At 40.7% G+C, this 25,909-nt stretch overlaps 2 protein-coding genes across 3 annotated transcripts in view; one reads left to right on the forward strand and one right to left on the reverse strand.

Moving 5' to 3' along the window:
* Nucleotides 1-1,649: 1,649 nt before the first annotated feature.
* DDX24 (DEAD-box helicase 24) lies at nt 1,650-17,222 on the reverse strand. The gene is made up of 9 exons (XM_027890308.1): nt 17,111-17,222; nt 15,216-15,956; nt 12,579-12,956; nt 10,714-10,867; nt 9,830-10,345; nt 7,667-7,742; nt 6,899-7,087; nt 4,335-4,464; nt 1,650-2,605 (listed from the first exon to the last, which is right to left on the reverse strand). The coding sequence occupies exons 1-9, from the start codon at nt 17,220-17,222 to the stop codon at nt 2,373-2,375; spliced, it is 2,529 nt and encodes an 842-aa protein (XP_027746109.1). The 3' UTR covers nt 1,650-2,372.
* Nucleotides 17,223-25,078: 7,856 nt separating this feature from the next.
* The window catches only part of PPP4R4 (protein phosphatase 4 regulatory subunit 4), a 74,514-nt gene continuing 73,683 nt past the window's right edge, over nt 25,079-25,909 (forward strand). Inside the window, exon 1 of one of the 2 annotated variants that reach the window (XM_027890284.1) lies at nt 25,079-25,805. In XM_027890284.1, coding sequence (XP_027746085.1) covers nt 25,692-25,805 — 114 coding nt within the window. In that variant the 5' untranslated portion in view covers nt 25,079-25,691. The remainder of the gene's footprint in view (nt 25,806-25,909) is intronic. The other variant, XM_027890285.1, reaches the window with a different exon arrangement.

The following is a 25,909-nucleotide window of genomic DNA, read 5'->3' on the forward strand; positions in this document are numbered from 1 at the left end:
TAGAAGACTCAGAGTGTTCTGGTAAGATAATGACAAAGCAAAACAGGCAGTTGCAAGAAAGTTTTCAAAGTACCAGAGAAGTATTCTTTTTAAGACGAGATATTTTTAGGTTCCAAGCTCTGCTTGAGCTCCTGTGGGGGGGCAGCATCAGTAGATTTAAGCATCACGAATTCACACAGAGCACATCAGAGGCTGCAGAAGAAAACTGGCACAAGAGTATGTCCCACAAGCAAACACGAACCATCAAGCACTTTAACAGGCTCCCCAGGGATGTGGTGGATTCACCATCCCTGGAGTGTTCAAAAAACGAGTGGATGTGGCACTTTGCGATATGGTTTAGTGGGCACGGTGGCATTAGGTCAAAGATTGGACTTGATGATCTTGGAGGTCTTTTCCAACATTCATGATCCATGAAGGCAGCAAGGAGGGCACAAGTGTCATGCTCTGTCTTGCGAAAGACTGTTGAGTGTGAGAACTAGATTGTTAAACACAGGGAAACAGAAGCAGCTGAAAAACTTCATGGCAATAATGGAGAGGAAATAACACTACTCTCACTGTCCCCAAGTTCAGTTCACCTCACGATCTCATGGAACCAAGAGCTGCCCAACTGCTACTTCATGCAGATTACCAGACAGGGAGGAGATGCCAAGCTGTATTGTCAGGATCCAGACTCGATTTTGTTGATGAATTGTAAACAGAAATGCATCACAAGACACAGAAAAGGTTCACCTGGTCTTCAAAAAAAGTGAAAATATCTTTTCATAATGTGAAAATCGGATTAAAATGGCACAGAAATGAGGGCATGCTTGTCTTTTCAGTTCCTTTTTTAAACTTTCCTTACAAGGAACTGTCTTTAAATTGTTTTTATTTTTCAGATGTCACAGTAACGCCAAAGATGTGCCTCTTCACTTGAGTGAGGAAGCAGAACCTTACCATCTCCTCTCCCTCAAAACTTCCCTCTTTGCTCCCAAGGGCATGAGACAAATAGTGCATTGCAAGTCTCACACATAATTGATAAGCTCTGTATGCTTATGATTAAATTGTCACGGCTCTTCTTCAGTAATGCATGGGAGAAAGAGAAAAGCCCTCCAAAGATGGGGATAGGGGGCCTACAATTATTTACATGGATGAAATAGTGAAGACTTTGTTATTCTCACATAACCAGCAAGTGGTTGGAGGGGGCATTCAACTCCACAGACAAATTTCTCTAAGTAGTTGAGTAAATTGGTGCTTCCTCTCATGACAGTAACATTGGTTCCATGCTGTATAAGACACAAAAACTCAGCCTTATCCAGAGCTGGCAGGTGAAGGTTACCTGTCCTCCCACCAATACAAATTCCACTGTCTTGCCTTTTGGATGCTTTTCCCCTTTCCTTCCCTGCTAAGTGCAGACAGCATCAGCTGTGAGGGATTTAGAAATCTCAAGAGACTGAAAACAGACACAGACTTAGGGTTTTATAGCTGATATAATTTAACAAAATTTCACAATATATTCTTCTGACATTTTTAAAAATAGTTTTAAAAAATATTTGCCTGGGTCAGGTTAAAATGATTTAAAAGCATAATTATCAGGAAGCAATCTTCAAAAGTGACATTTCACAAGATCATCTTTTCCATTAAAGCAAAGATCGTGGTTCTAACATGTTTTCAAATACAGGTTTAACTCCAAATATTAATTAAGAAAACACTGAGTAGCAACGCTTATTCCTTAAAAATCTACACATCTCCCAAAGTCTGTCCTGGCCTGTTGCCACCTTCACTTTTTTTGCACATTCCAACGTATATTAACACAGAACTAAGAGAATTAAACCCAGTGGAGAACAGAACAGAGAAATATTATCAGAGGAGAAAGAAAACTGGGAGACATTTCCATAACCAGAATTGTAGACTTGCTGGTAACTCTACCTCTATTTGCTGCCTTTCTCACTGAGCTGACTGCAGGAAAAGTCAAACCTCCCATCACCACCAGCTCAGATTGTACTTGCACTATATACAGATGACCTTCCCCTGTCCTTTAAAGATATTAAAATTCAAATCAAGTTTTATCATTAGACTATGCCCACAGTGAATTCTACCCACTAACTTTTACCCATCTCACAAAATGGAGTAATTATCAGAACTATGTGAAAAATAATTAACTTCTATTAATATAGAGAGTTAAGAAAAAATAAGAACATAGAAAAACAAGATCCATGACAAGATTCAACAGTAAGTAACCCGGTGTTAACTGAGCCCTTTAAATCAATATTTTGGTTTTGCCTGCACAACCAATACACAGGCAACATCCTTATCCTATTTGTTTTCTAGCCTCCATAAGTACTGACAGCCTTGATCAAGATAGTCCTTGCTTCTGTCATACTGAGTGATCTTGCTCAGTTATCTAATTTTATTGATTTCTTCTTCTTGGCTTGCTTTTTGGACACGGTACACAGAGCTGAAATGCCCACTGATGTCTGAGGCAGGAGTAGTTTTCCAGACTGTGTTGGGTACTTGGTTTTCATAAGGACTTTAAAGAGTGGCTGGGACAACAGATGTTTCAGTTGTTTTTTCATCCCCTTCAACATCTTTTGCTTCTGGCTTTCTTCTTGCTCATTAGCTTTTCTTCCTTGGGGCAGAAATCAAAGATACAGAATGTTACAACAAGAGAACAACTTGCATTGGAGACCTTTGTATGGACAAGGGCAGATGCTAATGTCAGCTTTCTCTCTCTAACAAGGTCACTCAACTCCCATACAGTCTTCCAGTCATCTGTGTCACTTTCAGATCACCCAGGCTGTCCACAGGATAACGAGATTAAGAAGAATCCCAAATACTAAGTAACCAAAGCCCAGGTATCATTCTGCTAAATCATTCAGTTGGCTCTCAATCCTGAACAGACTGAGGAACAAAAGGAAGAGGGTCCCCGAGGATAAGGTATTCATTCACCCAGGGCTTCTAGCTCAGGCACAAGCTTCTTCTGTGTATTTTGTTACTTTATGCATGCCTCATTTCAGCACCTGTAAACCAGGAAGTCCTTTCCTCTTTATACATGCACAAAAAATGAGGTGCTCAGATTTAATAACACAGGATAAAGAAGGGCATAGAAAAGATTTGAGATAGTTAATACGGTCAGAGGCCTGAACTGGAGAGAAAAATGAAATCAAAGTTACTGTAAGGTAAACTTGAAAGGGCATTACTAAAAAGCCTTTGTAATTCTGTAAGAGGCACTTCATTTATGGGAGGAATGACTGAGATTTTAATTGGTCTCCAACAAGCTACAGAAGAACTAGAGACTGAGTACAGCATGAAGCTGGCAAGTTTCTGGATGGCAATTACAAAATGTTTCACTTGAGAGCCACAACTTACTTGGATTGGATGTGCTGTTTTGAAACTCATTACAAAGCACAGCATACTCAGATTATGTCAAAACAAGACAGCAGAATGCTAATTATCTGAAAGCACTCCTGAACAATTTAGACAGAGATGATTAGCGTTTGCTAGTGGTTGAGAACCAGCTAGTCCAGCCATGAATTAAAGGAAGAAAGAAAGAAATCTAAACATATTTCAAAATTAAGGCATCTGGATATTTAGCAGCTAACAGGTTAGAGACAGATTCATCTGAAGCAACCTCTGCAGCACCTCTATTCAGCCTGCCTTCAGAACTGGTAGGAAATCATACCTTCAGCTTCTAAAATATGAACACATATGTGGCATCTTACTGTGCATCTAAGCATTGCAAAACTTCATGGCATTGAACTAATAGGCATTGCAATTGCACAGCCCTTCACACTCAGGCACAGCCTGCAAAACGCTTAATTTATAAAATATAAAAAATTATTTGCTTATAACACTCCACCAAAAACCTCAGCAACTTGAATGTATGTATTGGCCATTTTGCCCACACAACGTACATGAGGCTCACATAATATTTGGTGTTCCCTAGCACTTCCTAGCTGTTCCCACACAGAGCAGTCAGGCTCCTGACTACAGGGAGAGACAAGCAGAAGTGAAGTAACAGCTTTTTCTTTGACACAGGGAGGACAAGACTCAATCAGGACATACTGGGCTGTTTAGATTACTGTGAAATGCTTGCCAGAAGCTAAACAGTTCTTGTCCTATGTTATGAAGACTTGTCTGTGACCTGCCAGAACTGTCACATCTCACTCCCTCAGCTCCAGCACTATCTGCTGCACAATCATCCTGAAAATACCAGTAACACCATGTACTAATGACACTTCTTTCCTTCCCATTCTGCTCTGCACAAGTTGAAATTTGTCTGCCATGGTGAGGCTTCTTCCAGTCACCAGCACTGTGGGAACAACGGAGCACACCCATGGACAAACACTTCTACTTGCCCATCAACATGTCATCATCAAGATCCATCTCAAGAGCCTCTGCAGCTTGCTGGAGCCAGGAGTTGTGTTGCTTTGCCCGACTGTTGAAAAATTCTGCCTTCTCAATCTGCCTTGCCAAATTCATCCGCTCCTGCAAAAAAAAATACATTCAGACATTATGATCAGGTTTAAACGTGAGGTACTTTAGCAGAATCAGTGTTTGAGAGTATGCATTGCAATGCATCTGGGGTACGGAGACACTTTTGTTCCCTACCCATGTTCCAGGAGATGCCCTACATAACAAAGACGTCATAATTTGCTAGTGTTATACTTCTTCAGATCCATGATAGAATCTGGCTTCTAAAACATCTCAACTACTAAACATACCTGAATGTTAACTCAACATTCTATAAACAAATCATTACAAACACCTGAGAGACATCAGGAATAAATCATGATTCAAATACCAATCATTTCCTTACATATTTACATAGTACAAGATCTCAGAGTTACTAGACTCAGCAGTAAGGGGCAGCCACTACCTTCACTAAATCCTGCAGGCCATATGGATGGAACAGCTCATGTCTCAAGGAACGCGCCTGGTTCTTGTTTAGGCACAGGACAGAATGTCTTGTCCTTCCCGGCTGCACACAGGTGGAACAAAGATGTCCAGCAAATCTAACCTGACCTGCAGCCTTCCAGATGGGCCAAAAAAATAATTAATTCACTGTGGAAATAAAATCTACACTAACAGTAAATAATCAACCAGCAGCAAGTTCTGCTGTTTGGAATGTGCCTGTAGTTGTATGAAACAAACCCTGTGCAGGAAACTGAATAGTCTGGTGCTACATGGTAACAGCACCAGCCAGAACTGCTACAATAATTAAGACGCAGAGAGAGAAGAAATTAAACGTGCCATGAACTACTGAATCAGTAAGTTCTAAGATCATTACAAGACATTTTAAATAGTTTTTCCATCTTTGCAAAATTCAAGTCCTCTTTAGGTCTATCCTCTATCCTGGTTCAACAATTCTATTCCTCCCAAGCGTGAAACCCTTCAGACCTTTTCTGAACTTGGATGAAGGCATACAGAAACAGGGAAGGAGTGTGCCAAAGGGACAGACATACAGAACCAGCAGCACTAATAGTCTCAACTACAATGACTTTGTGATTAGGCCCAGGTCTAAGTGTAAATGAGACCTGACTGTTCGAAGAGCCTCTGAGGCTGAACTCCTGCAACTACAATTACAAAGACACCTCTGCTGGGAAGAGGAGCACTATTACAGACAGGAGAGAAGATCGTGAGATGGTAGCAGGAAAATTAAAGTGTGGAAACAATATTTATTTGCTCATTAATTGACAGAGCATGATAAGAGCCAAGAATACTCATCAAGAAACACAGAAGGAACCTCTGAAGAAACACTTTTAAAAAACGACAGATTTTTTCAGTAGCCAGAAACATTTAGTGGGTGTAAGGGGGCAGTAGAGGAGATGGGGAGGAGGAAATCAAATTCTCTTCATTACTACCAAGAGGATAAAAATGAGCCTATGGAAGCATTTATTGATTTTCTTTCTCTTTCAGAAAGCTGCATCTCCTGAAAGATTCATGCTAAATACCCTATCTGCAGCAAGCCTGGGCTTTGAAACTTGCTGATGTTATTCCCAAGGTGAGGATGCTGCTATTGCCACTGGGGTAAACTCTGAGCTCTGTCCAAGCCAACTGGATAAGCCTGAATCAGAGTACTGTAAGGAAGATATAGCTGTTGCATTATCTGACTGCTTGCGTTCTCCCTTGTTCTCAGTGACTGTGCAACATTCAGACATTCCAACCCTGAATTCCTTTCAAAGCCAGTATTTAAGTATGTCCCATTCGTACGTCGCTGATATCCCTCACACTGTTGAGAGAATGCTGAGACATGAAATGGTCTGTTATTCAAGAAGTAGAAAATCTGCAGTGACTAGATGCTTTCTAAAACACATTGTTTTGTAAACCCTAACCATTGTCTATCTTGTGAGTTAGTGAATGACTGAATTCTCCTTAAAATGGCCAATAACCCAGAAAAGAGAACATACCCAGTTTGACAGGGTTCAGTGGCAGCTGTGGCCTCACAGTATAGGAACTCTGAGAAAAGCAAACAACTCACTACTTCAGCTGGGAAGAGGCAGATGAAGACTGCTGAACACCCCTGGACTTGCTACTGTTCTCCAGTCTGTTCCTAACACAAGAGGTTTTAAACAATGTACTTAACAAAGCCATTCCAGCTCCCCATCCAAAAAACACACTCGCTTCCCTATACTGTTCTGGAAATCTAGTCAGGAGAAGCTCTACATAACACCATACAAGAAAAATATAGGTGATGTTTATGCTTGAACGCTTTTCTTGGGCCAGTTTTTAAGGAGAAATCATAAATATTGCTGAAAAAACATAAAGGGTGATTAATTTCATTTTCAAATCCAGGACCTCAAAAGTAAATTTCACCTGAAACCTGGAAAGAACTACGATAAGCAATGTCGTATCAGTAATGTAAGTAATACAAGCAAGCAAGCAACTACTCAGGCTGCAAAAAAGACTGTTGTTTCTTTACCTTGATAGAAGTCATGCACTTGGTATCAACTGGGAAAAACGGCAGCTCCTCAGTCTTCCCCAATGTTTTATAAATTTTCCGAAAATTGATCAAGTCATCAGGGCCAATCAGCAATAGGCTGAGGCCTTCGTTGGCAGCTCGGGCTGTTCGACCGCTTCTGTGCACGTACAGCTCAGACGTACGAGGGACCTGCAAGTGTTCAGAGAAGCCATGAAGCTGCCAGGGAAAGCTAGCAGCAGCCTGTCATGCTTTGGACAAGAGGTTGCCAAAGAACATTGTGTTTTATGCACACATGGTACATTGCAGGTAACAGAGAAAGTAATGTAAAAGATGATGTCTTGACACACTTTTTGTTCCCTGATCCAGCATTCTTTCTCGCATAATCTTTTGTGAGTCTCTCCTCACTTCTGACCCTCGGTCATTTCACTTGAAAAGCAGGAAAACATTTTATGTGTCCTCAGAGATGAGTTATATGGCTGAGTCATTTGACACCTCTGGATATCGAAGTGAAGCAAAAAGCAAGGAGGATAATATCTGTTATGTCATTTCTAATATATAATCGCATATTGATGAAGTGTTACCCACTGCAGTCAGTCACTGCAACAATAAGACAAAGCACTAAGACAGTTAAATGATTAAATATCTATACTTGGGACTGTACTATACATGGGATCAAGAATTACAGCTTTATAGCGTTCAGGATTTGGATCAGGAAAAGCTTATTTCAAAACTGAAACAGTAAAAGTAAAACCATTAAAAATACTTAACCTGGTAGTGGATGACATGCTGCACATTGGGAATATCAAGACCACGAGCTGCAACATCTGTTGTCAGGAGGACACAGCTGAGAAAGTGACAAAATTTAATGAACATAAAATTGAAAAGTAAATCATCTGTCGAGGAACATAAAATACAGCAATATAGAATCCTACCACAGCAGTTTAAGAAACAGATTTATACTATATCAACTGCTGGAACTACACATTCTGCTTGCCCTTACAGAAATGATACCCACTATTACATCAGAGGCAGTCTTGAAACAACAATTCTTAAAATAAAACTAAAAAGTGTAAATGTTACCCTCAGCAGGTCTATTCTGTTTCCAATACAGAAATTCACTACCTTGCTGGATCCTGTTTTCCTATGCTTTTCTTCTCTCTCAGTTCACAAGAACACTAGAACAACTTGCTGTCTAAAGAAGGGGAGTATGTTCCCCTGTGATGCACTTTTCAGTGCACTGCCCAGGTTGGGTTTAAAAATATCTTTAGTTGATATGACTATACCATTAACAACGCAGCCGATCCTTTGGTAGTACAGACATGTTATTAAAAGTTTTACTAGTTGAGAAAAATTACATTATTAACATTATATATTTAAATAACAGCTTTTGGGGGCTAAAATATCTTCTACCGACTTGCACTCAAATAAGCTCTCTCAGTAAATTAAAAGCTAGGAATATAAGAAGGGGATTCTGTTCTGACAATTAGTATTTCTCCTCATCCGCAGATATGATGAACTACTCAAAGATGTTGTTCTTTTATATAAATAGTCTAGTACAGAGACAAAATTCTCCTTAGGACTTAGAACAATTTGTTTTAAAAACATCTCCCAGCAACTGAAACGAGTTACTTTTAGGTAATGGAAATTTATTAAGATTTTATGGCATCTGACTGCATATTCTATTGCTACAAGGTTAAAAGGAAAAATAACAAGTGAAAATTCTGTGGCTTGCAATCTGCAGAACATTGTGAGAGACGGTCTCATAGATTTCTTTCTTGCCTTGAAAATCTGCAGTCTCCGAAAACGACCCGTCTGACCTATGCCAATGCTATCAATACTTCATTTGCCAAGGGATACTGCAGATCCATCACAGCAATTCAACCTGGGTTCTCCCTGCCTGAATCTATTAACAAGGTACAAATTTCCCAGACAGCAAGCAGCAGTTCACAGCACGACTAAACCGGGAGGCTTCTGGATTATGGAAGTACCGAGACCACCCGAAGTCAGCAGGAAACAATGTTTCTTACACTGGCAGGACAGGTCTGCCTGGGTAAACCCTGGCTGCCCACTGCTGCTGAAAGGTACAACTGCCCCTTCTCTTACATTGCTCCAGGATACCTTGACCCCCTGGAAGCTAACTCGTCTAACTAAACCTGCAAAACTGTAACAAGCAAAAATGGTTAGTTTTCTAATGGCTTAGTGAAATTCAATGACTTACAGAGGCTCAAATGAGCTGCAGAACCAGGACACAGGCAGAGAGGTGTGCAGGATGGTCATAAAAGCCTATGTCTGAAAACAGGGCAAGTGACAGCTCTGTCAGCAACAGTGAGCTGCCAGACCACAGGATAATTCAGACTCCAGAAGACCTCAGGAGATCTCTACTCCAACCTCCTCCTCAAAGCAGGACCAGCTGTAAGGCTGGATCAGGTTGCTCAGTGTTTTATCCGAGCCTCAAAAAACTCCAAAAACAAGCAGCCTGTTCCACTGCTCAAGTGCCTGCACAGATAAAAAGCCCTTTTCCATATATAGCCTGAACCTCTTGTTTCAACTTACACCCTTTACCCTACATCCTCCTACCATGCACCACTCTGAAGAGCCTGGCTCCATCTTCTTGACAACCTTAAGCTGCCATTAGGCCCCCACAAAGTACTTTTCACAGGTGATGTAAATGCTGTGCCTTCAGCCTCTCCTCTTGCAGAGCCAGTGCTTCTTGAACATCTTGGTGGCCTTCCATTGAACTTGCTCCAGTTCATCACCTCAACTATCCTGTGAAACCTCATCCTTCATTGTTAATAACTTGGGCTCATAAAGTCATGGGACTCAAATCCCCAGCTAACCTCCTCAGCTTGCTCCTACTCTAACAGCTATTTCCCCTTTCCACTACCTTTTACATGATTTTTTTCTCTACTAGGAAGTTGAAAATCAACCTACCTCTCTCGCTCAGCAAATCTCTCCAGGTTTTTCAGCCTTTGCTTTTGGTGCATGTTGGCGTGCAAAGGAAGCGGATCACAATTTAAGATTGTGAGGAGAGAACTGAGGCGTTTTACACAGTCTATGCTGTTTGCAAAGACCATGGTTCTTCCTGGATACTGGAGAAGAAAGTAATAGAGATAATAGTCCTTCTCATTTGTATTACAGTGGATTTTGGTTTCTGTCAGAGTCTCAACAGTAGCCTCCTTCCTCGTTAAGTCTATTACTTTGGGTTTGCTCTTTATTCCTATTTTTTCCATTAACAATTCTAGTTTGGTCTTCTTGTCCATCTTTTTAGCATTCTTTTTTTGTAAAACTCTTGTAGGAGTCTGATGCACTAAAGTCAACGTGGCAGAAAAAACAAAAGTCTGTCGATGAGGGTTATACTGTGAATCATTTAAGACTTCCAGCAACTGAGACAGCTCTAAGAAGTGACCTTTCTCAACCATTCGGTCTGCTTCATCAATCACAAGGCACCTGTCAAGTGGAAAACACAGTAAAAATACACTTGTACAGATAAATACAAACCTGATATGCTTAAAAAGAACTTTTCCTGCTAAACACGTAAGGGATGCTCTGCATATAAACCCAAAAGGAACAGCAGGTATGCTGGGGCAGCTACAGTAGCCTTCTGCACTTCTTTTTGAAAAAACAGCTTTTTACTACTGTCTTTAATTGACATTTCCCTCCATCGAAATAACCACTGTGCATTTCAATACAACACTATGAGACAAAAAAATAAGTGATCTTACGTAGTTTAAATTATTTAATCAGTTAGTAAACATAATCAGGGTGCAAGGATAACTAGTTCAGTATCCAGCAGTTATTCTAAAAGGCACATTTACCTGAGCTGACGAAGATTTGAAAGATGTGGGTGTCTCTCTTTAACTAACTCCCACAGACGGCCTGGGGTTGCAATTACAATTTCTGGCTTTCGATTCAGTACACGTTCTTGCTTCTGTGCAGCCATGCCTCCAACCAGAATTGCAGTCTTAATGCCTAGAACATATAATAGGTTTTATTTAACTAATTTATCAGTCAATGTTTTTATGTAGATCTACTCAATGGTTTTAAAGAGTTTATACTGCAACTTTCAGTTAGCATTTTGGTCAGGAAACTTCGGGGGTTTTATGTAATATTGAACATACAGCAACACGCTCAGTTTTACCAAAAAAATCCTCATTATAGTGAGATGTCAAAAATAAAGTAGTCTTTCTCTTAGTGCACCTATCTTTTAATAGCATGAAGAAACACATCCATAGCTGTTAGTTTTGTGTACCCATACTTCAGAGTCTCATGTTTTGTCAATTACATCTGCATGAACAAGCATATTCCTGGTATGAATAACCAGGAGGACACTTCATAGAATAAGACTGAGAAATGCTTGTCTTCCTAAATAACTGCTCATTTGCTATGGAATAATCCTACCAAGAACGCTCCTGCCCAATTAATGATTCTTGCATAGTAGTACAGACCTTGAGTTAGCTTTAAGAACTTTGCTGAGGTAGCGAAAGGAGTTTAGTTTTGGAAGGAGATTACACATGGTTTATTTCATCCTCCTTCTTCAAAGAATACATTGGCCCATAATGAACTCAATGCTACTGTGCAAGACCCTTCCAGTATCCAAGCTACCCCTGATCTCTCTTCCCTACTACTTGTGGAACACCATGCTTTCAGGTAGGGACTTTTTTTCAAAGTGTGTTTGAGGCAATAAAGCAAGCCCACATTAAAGCATTTTCTCTCCTGCTGTTGCAACTATGTATCACTTCGGCAGCAGATTTTTTTACACATAAATAGCTCTGCTCCTATCAGAACTGTATGACACAAACAGATCGTTTCAGGCTAGCAGTTAAAATAAGCCTTGTAATCAGCTGCAGACTGATGAACACAGCAGGATGTACAGACACCAAAGGAAGATGTGCTTAGTAGTAGTGCAATGCATTACGTTTCTTCTTCAATAAATAAACAATTACTGGTGTTGGAGAAGTAGTGAGTTCTTTCACAATTCTCTCCCTCCTAAACAGTTTCATGTCCTCACTCATCCACTTAATAGATGTACTGACTTCAGGTTTGGAAGAGAAAGGAACAGGATGAAATTGCTTTTATCAGGCATGTTACTCAGTAATACTCTGTGGTTTGACTGCCGCAGGAGGCAAGTCAGACAATCCAGCAACGTCATCTACCCTAAAAATTTATGGCCTTACTTTACTTTTTTTGATAGATCAAAATTATATATACACACACACATACACACACACACACACACACACACACACACACACACTTAAGTATCTACACTATACAAAAGATTGATATACCTGTCAAGAATTGAAATTATTATATACATTAAAAATTTTATCTATAATGAAATTATTTTTTATATGTAGCCTACATTATCCACAACTAGGACAAAGTTAGCTGTGGCGGGATATCTAGTATTCATTCTGTGTTGTGAGAGTACAAGTCAATAGCTATTTGAAGGAAGGTACATTTTAAAGCAAAATATCTCACATTAACTGTTTACTTCCACGTGCATCTCACTGAAGAGTCTTCATGTGTTTCTCACACATCAGGGACCACAAACCCTAATACTTCAAAAGCCACAGCAACTTTATGATTTTATGGAAGAAAGTATGGCATGTTAGCTCAAAACCAACTCCAAGATCCAAACACAGCATAATCCGGCACATGGCCTGCAGGATCTACTTACCTGTAAACTTCGCCACTGCATCAATGTGGTGCTTTACTTGTACAGCTAATTCTCTTGTAGGAGTGAGGACCAGTCCTAAAAGGGGTTTCCTTTTATGGGAGCCAACAGTTTGTGTCTTGTCACCCGAATCAAATTCAATATTTTCCAGAACTTTCACACAGCCTGTTGTGAAACGTGCATCATCTTCATCTCCGCTATCTTCAACCTGCTGATGAGTTACTTTTTCTGCTTCATCCTCATTTTCCCATCTTGTTTCATCATGATGCTGATGGGACTCTTTAGAAACAGTGTCATTTCTGGTTGTTGAGCTATTTGATTTTTGCCACTGCAGCACAGAGTGAATCATTGGAATTGCAAATGCAAGCGTTTTGCCGCTTCCTAAAAAAACCAAACAAGAATAATAGCACAGACCGACAAGTCATTTATTTGAAAAGATAAGAAAAGCAACAGCCAATTGCACACTGTTCTTAAAACATATCACTGTAACAGATGCAAATTCACAATCTTTAGAACACCAGAAACTTGCAGAAATAACATCTTTTCTCCTGTTCCCTTTATACATCTCCTCCAGGTCAACAGTATCGCAATTCCCAGGGAACAGGTATTTTTCCAATCTCTAGCAGGGCAGGCAGACTTAGTTGTTCTGAAAGTGTTTTTTAAAAGCTGCAGTTGCAGTCAAGATATTTTTAAAGAACTGAATGCCCGTAAGGAGAATACCATGTCCTAATTGAAAGTTCTGATCAACATTCTCCAAATAAAGGAATAGCAAATGAGGCCAAGGACGAGCTGGAATGTACTTGAAGGATTTGCTTCTATCTTCAATTTACAGTCCTGTATTTACATCTTTCTAAGAAATCGTACTTTGAAATACTCCACTGTCTAATTTCCTGATCTAGCATCATTTTTATAATCAGAACACATAAATCTGATTTAAAACAGATAATCCACTTTGGAGAGAAGGGGGTTGCCAAAAATGCTCCCAACTTTAATTTCAGGGGTTCTTGGTACCAAACTGCCAGTTACATCCCTGCCACATATTCCCTTCTGAACGATCTGTCAGTATTAAAGATATTAGGAAGAGCCTGCTAGCGCATCCACTCCAGTTAAGGTTCTCAGATGTATCAGTTCATTGATCAAGAATGCAGCATCCAGAGTACAAGACACTGTTACACCATTCCTGTAATAGGTCACTGCTGGGAAGCAGTCCTCTGGAAATCTTAATTCATGTCCACATCACATTTATGTCACAAGCCATAAAGGTTTGTCAAATTCAGCAACACAAAATTTTTCCTATTTAGGAGAGAATCTTAATAGTAGTTAATAAGCAGCTAAGCCCAGTGTCATTCTCCTGATCAACGCTGCTGCAAAGTCTCCTCATATGTAGAGGAAGATTAATAGTTCTTTAACTTATCAAATTCCTCTCTCAGGCTCAATGGTAAGTGATGCTGTAGGATGTAGAAAAACAACTGGAGAGTTTTAACCTCTCCCAGCCGCAGTACCTCCTAACAAATAGTTGTCCATATCTCTCAAGTTGCTACAGGAACACCAGTGATCCACTGGGCTCTCTGGAGAGAACCTGGATTTCTCTCATGAAAGAATAAATGAGCAAAACACAGTCCTCCTACCTCAGGGTTATGCAAAATTATAAAGCAACAACACAGCCTGCCACCAACCATGCTTTCCGTTCTGCAGCTAGAGAGGGATTTGCTTACCAGCACTGCAAAATGGTACTTTTTTCCAGCATATGAACACCACTTAAATTTTCAGTTCCATTTTCAAAAACACTCCCTGCAGGGATTTCTAATCTTATTAAAGCTAACAGCACCAACCTAGCCTCTAATTAAAATAAAAATGCAAATGACTGCATATCTTATTAGTTAGTATACCTTCTTGCTCAAGAGCAGTAAATGACTTTACAGACAAGCAGTGAGATAAGGCAACTGGAACAGATGAAAAGAGTGCAAACGAAGCCTTTAAACCAAGGCAGCTTCCAATCGTGCTTCCTATCTTTATGTTTTAAGGGGGAAAAACGATGCAGTGCTAAAGAAGACAAAACTTCAAAGGCATAAGCAGAAAAAAAAAAGTCTGAAGGAACATAATGCTCAGACTTCACAGCAATAGGTAAAAAAGGAGCTAAAACAAATATGGCCTGGGCCATATTCATGCTTAACATTGTACCCAGTGTTTATTTACTGCTCCATGCTGGCACTGAATCATCTCCAGAGGAACCCAGTTCTCTGCTTTGCCTTGCCAGGGGCACAAGTTTGGCTGCTGGAAAAATGCCCCTGCCTGTTTCATTAAATCTGCCTTTTGCAGAGCATCACCCTACTGCTCCCAAAGCAGAAAACAATTTGAGAGAAAAAAGACTTGTGTCAAAAGCATAAAAACCATCGAGATTTCAAAGCTCTGCAGGCTGTACTTCGAAAAGATGGAACATCCCCATGTTTGTACATTACAAAGTTTTAAAACTTTACTAATATGTTTAAAAATTTACTAATATGTTGGATTTGCAGAAGACAGCTCTTTTCTTACATATAAATGCTGCTGCTTCTACATATAAAAACTTGTAACCATGAGCTGCTTTAAAGAAGAGATGGGATGCTTGCAGCACACACAAGCAGTTTAACAGCTTTGTACCTGTTTCTGCAGCACCAAGAACATCCATATTATCCCGGATGGCAGAAGGCAAGGCTAAGGCTTGAATAGGAGTTGGAGCACTAAACCCCAGATAGCTCAAGGCCTGCAACACTGGTTCAGGTACAAACAGGTCTTTCCATGCAGACACATCAGCTTTTTGATCAGCTGAGGTAGATAAAACATCTGTTGTCCAGTTTTTGCCTTTTTTAGAAGAACTCATTGGTGGAAGAACTTCTTGCGCTTGAGAAGCCTTGTTTTTAGCTGCCTTCTTTTTCTTTTTCTTTGGAATGTCTTTACTGCTTGATGTGTTCTCAGTCACATGTCCATGGTCTTCAAAATTTGCTTCTTTGATTATCTCACTACACTTTTCCTCTTTATCAACCAGCACATCAACTTCTGCTGCATTAGGAGTATTGCCTTTATCTGTTTGGCTTCTCAAATCTTTGTTTTTCTTTTTCTTTTTGGGAGGGATGACAGGTTCTTCCACCTCCTCATTGCCTTCTTCTTCTGATGCACTCTCAGCCTTTCTCTTCTTCTCTTTTACTTTCCCCACTTCAGAAGAACTTACCAGCTTGTACTCTGTAAGTTCCTCCAAGCATACTATATCTCGAAACTCCTCCTCAGCAAACAGATTGGGGTCAATTTCCACAGTTTTCCATTTTCCTATTACTTCAATGCCTTTTTGCTTCTGTTTAAAGAAAGATTTAAATCTTCCTCCTTTTCTGGCCTTCATTTTTTTACCTGAAAGAGAGGTAGGGGGAAAAAAAAAAAAAAAGGAACTTCATGATATTCAAACAAACAGGAAATCCATGGCATAATTATTTTACTTTCTTCTTCAAAATACTAATAATATAACTTAGACATTAGTAACTTATATATTAATAATGTCAATATAACTACAGGCTAATATACATCACTACAACATATATATGCCTGTTTAGATATATATACACAGGCTAATATAAGTAACTATTATATATATTAGCCTATATATATATCTATATAGGCTAATATTTATAACTATTATACATATATATATTAGCCTATATAGCCTATATTATCCTGGAGTACTGCGTCCAGTTCTGGGCCCCTCGGTTCGGGAAAGACATGGAGGTGCTGGAGCAGGTCCAGAGAAGAGCAACAAGGCTGGTGAAGGGACTTAAGCACAAGTCCTCTGAGGAGAGGCTGAGGGAGCTGGGATTGTTTAGTCTGGAGAAGAGGAGGCTCGGGAAGATCTTATTACTCTCTACAACTACCTGAAAGGAGGTTGTAGCCAGGTGGACATTGGTCTTTTCTCCCAGGAAACCAGCGATAGGAAAAGAGGGCACAATCTTAAGCTCTGCCAGGGGAGGTTTAGTTTGGATATTGGGAAGAAATTTTTTCCAGAGAGAGTAATCAGACACTGGAATGGGCTGCCCAGGAAGGCGGTGGATTCACCGTCCCTGGAGGTTTTTAAGATGAGACTGGATGTGGCACTGAGTGCCATGGTCTGGTAACCACGGCAGTGTTGGATCAAGGGTTGGACTTGATGATGTCGGAGGTCTTTTCCAACCCCGTTGATTCTGTGATCATATATATATATATACACTAGCATGTGGTTATATAGCTAAACATATATGAATGTTATTATATATATTGTAGTTATATACTGCATATACCTACAACATAGCTACAGGTTATTTTATTTAACCGTATATAACCAAACACAACAGCAGGCCAGACCCACTGCCTGGCACACCTCTGAGGATAAAGAGAGAACCGCCGGATAAATCCCCGCGGGCCCGAAGCGCTCCCGCCGCTGCCCATCCCGGGTACGACCCGCTGGAGCGGCGGCAGGGCCCGGCCCGGCCCGGCCTCCGCCGGTGCACGCGGGCGCTCCGGGCCCCTGTGCTTACCGAGCTGAGGAGGCCCCGGGCAGCGAGGGACGGAGCGAGCGCGGCCGCGATCCCTGCGGACGGTGCCGCCGCTGTGACCGCCGCCTGCCGCGTGTGCTCGGGGCGCCGCCATTGCTTCGTGACGTCACTTCACCGGCGCCGCGTGGCGTCACTGCGCGGCACCCGCCGGCGCGTGCCCGCGTTTCTTTTCCTCTCGCACGCTCCCGGCAGCTTGGGTTTGCTGTGGGAGGGGGTGTCGTAAATGATACGCTGTGACAAGAAATAAGCATATTAAATCTTTCCAAGGACAGTTTCACGTCCCGATAATCAGCATTAATGTTCTGCCAATGCACAATATGAGGAGTTGCTTCCAATTCGTATCCTCCTGTGAGGAGCTGTTAATCTTATGTTCTTATGCTGTATGTTATATGTCCTTATGTGGTTTCAGAGTTCCCAGCTTTGTCCAGAAAGAAAGCTATAACATGGAAATGACTTACTGAATTACGCTTTTTAATGTAATTGTGGACATATTTTCACAGGATTTTTTTTTTTTCAGTAAGAATCCATTTGTATATGCAGCTGTCTTTTCTGCTTGATCAATATTGAGCTCTATGTACTATTTATAGACTAAGGGACTGAAATTACAGGCCCTAAATCTTAATTTGAAAGCAGGGACATGCCTGCTTGCAATGAGCCCAGAGATTCAGAATGGTCTTAACTAAATAGACATGGACTTTTTCTGATTGCCATGGCGTGGACTGGTTGTACAAGAGGCATTGATTATTTGAGTTGCTTTGAAATGGCATAACCAAGGGAACTAAACATTTGCTTAGTATTAGAGTGACATTAATCTCTCTGAGCCTTTGTCACCTGAAAGAGAAACAGCTTTGTTATGTTGTGACAAGGCTCTGTCAATGAGAAATGCACTTTTGTGTCCTTAACAGAGAGTCAGCTGATAGACTCCTGGTAAATCCAGTTCCATTATCTGTGGTGCCAAGTGAGCTCTTAGTAAAAATACCAGTGAAAAATGAAACAGAGTCCTGCTTTACCCCCCTAGGACATTTTTAGATCAACAGTTATTTAAATACCAGGAAATTGTGAATTGAAGAGAATAACCTGTATTAATAAGTTAACAAGTCATTTCATTTGTCTGCTTGCATAACTCATGTCAGTACATGCATATTTTATTATTTTATCTATAATTTCCAAGTTATTTAAGCCAATATTTCCGAGAGCCAAAGAGAACTTGAAGGGTTTGATGTCTTCATTACAGAACTTTACCCGACAACAGATCCTGTTCTTCCCAGCTGTAAACTATGGTCCTGCAGACCAGTAGCTCAGAGACTGTGGTTTGGTCCCTAGTGTGCAATATTAGATATTATATGTTTTGTCAATATTTTAGTTTTTTATAAAATATAGAAGACTTCTTCTAATGTAGGTCAAGTCAGAGATTGCTTTGACCAATACTTTTAATTTTGGGGTTCACGTAGCTGAATTCAGCCCCAAGAACAGTTGAATCTGCATGTGAGCAACTGATGTAGGCTTTCACATAATAATCAAATTCTTTGGCTTCTCTCTTTTTTTTCGTTTCTTTTGGGTTTTTTTGGCCTCTTGCAGGAATGTCACTATCTGGTTAATTACTGATTTTAATAGCCATTACTGCTAATGAAAGAATGTCACCGTACTGTGATTTATATTAATACTCATGGTACATTGTGCACATGAAAAACATGCAGCTGCTGGTCAGTGGGGGACTTGATGCCTCCTGTGTTTTGAAGGCTTTGTGGAATTTGTTCTTCTGTCTTTTCTGGCATGAGGCCAGATGAGGCTTGTCATCCTGTCCTGAAGTGAAAAGGTAAAGTCTTGGTTCTTGGGATCAAGGCCTGTGTTTTCATACTCAGAAGTTCTGGAATGTCATTCTATGACTGACAATATCTTAAGACATAGCACCATAAAAATAATAACTCTGGGATATGGGTTGTTTACTGGAGGTGAGTTTTAGAATGGCTTCTTCTTTCTGTCTTCTGCAGCATTCCACAATATTTTTCTATATTTCTCCAATGTATTAGTTCTCTATCATTAAACCTATTTTGAAAATATATGCCCCTTTGCCTGTGCTGCCTATTTTTTTCTTTTTCTCTCTTTATTCCTTCTTCTAGCTTCACAGATGTGTTTCTTTTTCTCTGTGAAGCATTTTGTCAAAGACACGCTGCTCCTTCAGCTAATGTGTTCACAAAGCCAGGAGAAAAAGGTAATCTCCGTGCATGAGATTTAAGAGTACTGGCATGTTTAACTCTAGTTACAGTAGCAAAGACTGTTTCAAGAACAGAAGAAGAATGTGTGATTGAAGAATGGCAAAGATACCTCCATTTAATGTCAGGGAAACATTTGGAATGGTTGCAAATGCAGTCAGATGCAGTAGATACTTCTTTCAAGGGAAGAATTATAAAGAAAGTTAAGAAGATAGGAGGAAATTAAATAAACATCAATATTGATTAACCCAGGGGCAAATGGCAAATCAGGTCATGTCACTTAATAAGGTAACTGCTTTTCTGGGCAGAAAAATAAAGGTCATCTAATCTATCTGGACAACCTCAAAATATTTTTAATATGGAAAATGATTAATAACAAGGAATAGTAGAGAACTTTGAGGTGAAAGGAGTTTGCTAAAGAGGAAGAGCAATATATGTTTCATTTTGGGGATACACGGTGTGTACATTGATAGATTATCAGTTATATCGAGTTTACTCGAGGAGTTTCTTAAAGTCTTGAGGACTAATCTTGTTTAATGAATAACTATGATACAATGTTAAATATGCTGATGACACAGTTATTAATACATAGGGGAATTATGATATCAAGGCAGATTGAAAGGACCTTGAGGACCAGAATAATTGGATGAATTTACTTATGCAAAGTAAAGCACCATTCAGCTATAGCTAATAGAATTTAAACCATTAAGATGGGAGTTAATTAGTTTTAGATCACTGTCCATGACAGAATTATTGACCACAAGATAACTGTGAGCTGTAATTCTAGTATATTTGGTAAACTAATTCCTGTACCGACATTCATTTTTCACAAGAGGCATTACTTCCCTGAATTTTTATTTTCAATACTGTATTCTGATCACCTTAATTCTAGAGAGGTGAAGTCAAACTGCAGCAGATACCAAGGAGACTGCTAGGATGATCAGGGGAATGAAGAGCCTGTTTCAGGAGCAAAGCCTAAGTGCTGAGCCTAGCTTGTTTAACCCATGATTACAGCAGCTATGACTGCAGTCTTTAAATACCAGGAAAGGGAGAATAATTTAAAGGAAAGGACAACACTAGCACAAGAAGAAACTCAGTGAACTGGCCAACAGTAATTTTAGGTAAGAAATCTTAAGTTTCTATGGCAACCGATGAGTAAAGAATACTGAAGGCAAAAAGTTGTTAGTTTTAATATAATGTTTGACATGAGCATGACAGGTTGTTCATGGTTGTCCTAGCAAGGAACTGGACTCATTGGCTTCCTCTTTGTTGTGAATATACCAGTGCCAGTCTTTGGTTTTGCAGCAGGCAGGTGTGTCTTGGTACACTCTCTTCATCTTCTGGGTCAGGGTGCTGGTAGAATGTGGTATAGACATCCCTACTGAAAAACTGACGGCACTGAGATTTTTGCCACTATTGTTCCTATTTCTAAAATGCAAATAAATTCTGCTTTATCTGGATATTTGAAAAAGCTAGTAAACATGGGAAAAAAGTGTTCTGTTTCTACAACAGAAAATCATTCACTTAAATTTTGTAGTTTACTATTAGGTCCTACTACCAGGTGAAAAATCCTACAAATAGCTGGACAATATGAAGAAAAATGGCACTTTCTATTTGCTCTGTTGTTATTCTGTCTTTGTGCATGGGCTATTAACTACTTTTGGACAGAGGGTAGTAGATTAGTACTGTAGGAGAACATTACTAGTTCTTACAGAAAGATAGGGAGAACACAGTGGTTGCAGCCTTACAGATTTTGTATGTTACATACAAACAAATTTAAGGATCTTTCCTGTGTTATCATAAAATAATCTTTTTGGGTTTTTAGAGCTTACTGGAGGGAAGTAAGTTACGGGAGAGAATATGGGAGACCAGGCTACAGACGATGAAATCACATTGAATACAATCCAGTACTTTTTCCTTTCTAACCATTTAATTATGTAGCTGGTACAATGAGATGATCCGAGTGGCAGAAGAACAATCAAAACTTTTCTGCAAATGACAGTAGTAAAATGAAGCAACAGTTTCTTAGCAACAAATTACAAAATATGCTAAATAATATTTTTTCCTGCTGAGGTTTGTGTATGCTACATTCCAAGCATTGTTCTGAAGTAGACTAATAATTTTGTGCATGGTTCTTTTATATTAATCTTCTTACATGTTTGCCTCAACATGGAGTTTTTCTGAAGAACCACTGTTCGTGGAGACATTCTTACCTGGAGTACAAAGGGAATTAAAAAAAAAAAAAAACTTGTTTGGTAAGGCTAAGGCATTAAATGGAACAATAAAACTGAATTTTTTAAGGGTTTGGTGAACTGTAAAAACCAGTTCCAGTCAGAGGTTGCTCATTTGGAAATGGTGAGCAACAGTTGTTACAGCTCTGGCTGTCTCTCGGTAATGGTGAACACACTGAACTGAACTTCTGCACAGTTCAGGTGCTCACAGTCCTAAGCAGAACTGTGATTACACAGTGTACTTTACAGTGTACGTTATGAAATAGTATTTATTTTTCTGTGGAGTATTAAATGAAAGAAAATGGGAAATGAAGAATGAAATGTTTAATTTAATTCTGATGTTTACGGTAATTCTTCAGTTGTCTAAATTAAAACAAACAAAACAAAACCCCAATTACTTTCAAGTTGACCCAAAACATATTGCTTCCCCCCCCCCAATATAATTAAAAAATATTTTGCTGATTTTTATCTCCTTTTTTAGTTTGGCCATTGCATAAGAAATTCTGGCTTTTAATTGGGAATGCACACATTTTGCCTGAAAGCATTTCTTGGCATGTCCTTCTATATCCCCCAAATCAGTTACTTCATATTTCAGCTGATTCAGGCACAACAATATATGCTGAGACTTCACAAATTTTCCATTTCTCTGAATAATTTGATTTAGAGGGTAATTCTTTGGGTATATGTAACAGGTAAAGTATGGAACACAACTGTTTCCGAGCAGTTTCCAGAAGGCAGACACCTAACTGCTGGGTAGCAAAGGAGAATGGCATCTCTGTCCAACATGACAAATCCCTTCACCCAAGAATACTTTGGTTGAGCCAGTATACCTAAAGAATTCTTCAGGTACAAAGTCCTTCCATCTGTTTTGGTTTTGGGTTTTTTTTTTTTGATCTTCACCTGTATTGCATTTAGAGTTCGTTGCTTCGGAAGGCCTGAATAACACTCTCTCTTCTTTTACTAGTAATGGGTGCTATTTTCCCAGATTCTCTGCAGTTGTCTCCATTAAGGAAGGAATATTTGAAGTCAGCCTGCTATTGGCTTTGCGAGCTTATACAGCTCCTGTGCTAAAGTGAAGGTTTCAATTCACTCTGGATGTCACAAAAGCAGCATGAAATAGCTCTTCATTCTACTACTGTAGCTATGACAAGGTTAGAATAAAGCAGAGAGTAGAGCTTTATTTGAGAGAAGAGAGGAGTGAAAAGGGGAGAAGCTGAAAGCAGCAGCAGTTGGAAGGGAAGTCATATGTAAGTTTAATCATAGATGAGAATGAGAGACTCCTTGCCTGCAGATTTACTATCAGAGGGGATTAATTTTGAAATATGTGGTTTTGGAACAAAATATGCAAATTTTTTTTTGTTCTTCAAATGTATGGGTCAAGAGGAGATTTGTTTATATTTAATCTAATTCCTCCTGTGATCTTTATTCTAGTCCAGTATTCAATTTACAGAAAAAAAAATCTTATTTTTATTCTGCTTTTAATATTTCCAGAATATGTAAATCTCTTTGACATATCTACTAATTTTAAAACTAATGGAGTCATGCCTGCACAGTGTTTCCTGGACTGAGTTAGAAGAACAGGACAGGTTTTTAAAGGAGCTGTTTAAATATTTAGAAACTCTCTTCCTTAGTGGCTTACAAAATTTATGTAAAATATAACATCATAAATCAGCCTAATTGTATATCTAAACTCTGTGTTCTTCATTTTTTAATACCGAGTTATGAAATTCCTGGTTTGAAAACTGCATTGAGTTCCTAATTCAAGGCACACATAAGGTCACACAAGATCTCTGAGATTCATGAGAACTACTTGCAAGGTGAAATAACCGCAGATTGGCTGTGAAAGAACTTGCAAAAGGATTTTCCTAACTAATTGCAATTTGGATTTTAGTCTGTTTTCCTAATACTTATCATTGGCAGAAGCCTACATGTCAAGATTCTGAGTTTGAGAAAAGAACATTTTATTAAATTCTTTTTATTTCCCCTCATGGAGCTCATTACTTAACTACTCTGAGACAACTTAAGTTCAGTTATAACTATTGTATTTACTGTCTGATGATGTTCCCTGATTAAAAAGATAATGCAAAGCAGATGTTCAAAGTACTGTTTCTCATTTTAATTTATCGTCATGCCTGGAAAACTCCAAATGGTTTTGGTTTTCTATTAGATAACACTTTGATTATATATATATATATATTTTGGATTAGATTTTCTGTTGTACGTTTGCAATTAATGGAGAAGCTCTAATTTTTTACTGTTTTACTTGCTTATCGAGCACAGGATTTGGCCTAATTGGTAGGCAGAGAAATAACACACAGGGGACCATGTTTATTTTTTGCTAGATGAAAGCTGAGGTATTTACCAATCATAGAATAAAAGTTACTAAAATTCTGGGTAATATACTACATAGTATTATCTAATCCTTACAATTTTTGGAATTACTTTTATACTTTATCAACAAAACTTATTGGGTCTTGGGCATTTCACAGTAATAGTAAAGCATTGCACTCAAGCCCTTGTGAAATATTTACAGGGATTTTAACTCCTGTGTGTGATTTGCTTAGTTGTGTTCCTTATAATTACTGCAAATACCACTGTCTAAAGGCCTGGTGAATAACTTAGCTCAGGAAATGCTGAGTCCAAGTGTGCGTAATGATTTTTTTCCTGCATGAATTTTGCATCACTGACCCACCCCAGCAGAAGATGTCCTACTATGTTTTTTAAAAAGATTTCATCCTCCATGCTTATTTTTCCAAGAAAGAGCGGTAAAAATGGTGTACCTTTATTGTGAAAAAAATACTCTCTCTTGTACCCCCAGTGCACTCCAAATTTGTGAATAAGCATGGTAAATCCTACAGCATCCAAGGCCTAACTGCATGTATCAGAAGACTATCCATATGGAAATCAGCGCTGCTGTGTGAATGGTGTATAATCTGGGTCTGGAATGTAAAAGGTGAAGAATAAGAATTTATGAAGAGTGCAAGTGATGTCTTCGGTGTAGATTCATAGTTTACTGCCATGGAAGTTAAGATTTTTTATTTTATTTTATGATTAATATAAAAGCATTCATTGGAGGAGGAACCTGCTTTGGACTTTTCTTTAAAATCAGCTCATCTAGAGGTTTGTCCGGTGTAGTTCTGCTTTGACACAGCTGTGAGAGCGGGACAGGACACTGGTGGGGGGGTCCCAGCACCACTGGCGGGGGACACCGCCCGGCTGAGGACATGCAGTGCCCCCCCAGGGGAGGCCGCAGCAGTGGACGAGGAGCTTCAGGGAGGCTGCGGCTGTGGGAGGGGAAGACAGCAGAAGCCACAGCTGTGGACGAGGAGCCCCGCAGCAGGCCGAGGGACCCCGGAGGGCAGTCTGGGCTGCAGTGGCCGAGGCACCCCCGGCGCGGTGCCGGCTCTAAGGGGGCGGCGCCCCCCTCTCGGGCGCTGTTCTGCCCCGCGGAGGCCGCGGCAGCGCCGCGTTGCCCCGGCGACCGGCGAGGAGCTGCGGGGGTTACCCCGGCCCGGGTCTGTGGCGCTCACCCCCGTCACGCCGGGAAGGGAGCCCGAGTGGCCGCGCCGCGGGACGGGGGCGGGGAGCGTCACTGCACCACGGCAACCGTCCCTCCTCCCGGGGCGGGGGGGAGAGGCGGCACCCGGGCACAGCGGCGGGGCTGCTCCGCTCCGCGCCCTGCCTTGCACTGCCCCGCCGGTGCGGAGAGAGCCCCGCAGTCCCGGGTGCTGCGCCGGGGGCTCCGCCGGGGGCTCCGCCGTGCCCTTCTGGCCGCCGTGGGCAGCGTGCTCCCCGGCCCCCGCAGCAGGCAGGCGCGGCCCGCGACCAGGGGAAACTTGGCACGAAACTCACGCCCGCCGAGGCACCCGCGGCTGCACCGGCGCTCCCGGGTCTGCGGGTGCCGGCCCCGCTCGCTGCCCTGCCCGCCGGGGCCGAGCGGAGAAAGTTTCCCGGCAGGAGGCTGGGCGGGGGCGGGCGGCGCGGCGGGCGCTGCCGCAGTGAGTGCGCCGAGCCCGGGCTGTGCCGGCGGCGGCAGCACCCGGAGCGAGCGGTCCCGCCGCCCGCAGGGCGATGTGAGGCTCGGGGACGGCGTCGGCTGCCGAAGGCTTTAGGTGTTACATGCGTCCGCTCACCTTCTCCAAAATGGATTTTAGTCAGAGCAATCTGTTCGGATACATAGAAGACCTGCAGGAACTAACTATTATAGAGAGGCCAGTACGCAGGAGCCTGAAGGTATATACCTCAAAATAGATCGATCCTTTAAAATCCGTTTTAAATTGTCTGTTTTATTTATGCACAGCTAAGTGAGAAGACAGTATTTTTGTTTGTTTGGTTGG

The sequence above is a fragment of the Empidonax traillii genome, unplaced genomic scaffold (genome assembly GCF_003031625.1).
Source record: "Empidonax traillii isolate 1590-97213 ecotype Southwest subspecies unplaced genomic scaffold, ASM303162v1 scaffold283:size781446, whole genome shotgun sequence".
In the NCBI taxonomy this organism is placed as follows: Eukaryota; Metazoa; Chordata; class Aves; order Passeriformes; family Tyrannidae; genus Empidonax; species Empidonax traillii.

Bases quoted from the DNA above. Each gene is read 5' to 3' on its own strand.
- DDX24 (XM_027890308.1), bottom strand. From the start codon at position 17,222: ATGGCGGCGCCCCGAGCACACGCGGCAGGCGGCGGTCACAGCGGCGGC. The intron at 10,346-10,713 runs GTAAATGTGCCT...TCCACTTGACAG, and splicing joins TCAAATCTTCGTCAGCTCAG to GTGCCTTGTGATTGATGAAG. The intron at 7,743-9,829 runs GTAGGTTGATTT...TCACTTTCTCAG, and splicing joins AGATTTGCTGAGCGAGAGAG to CTGTGTCCTCCTGACAACAG.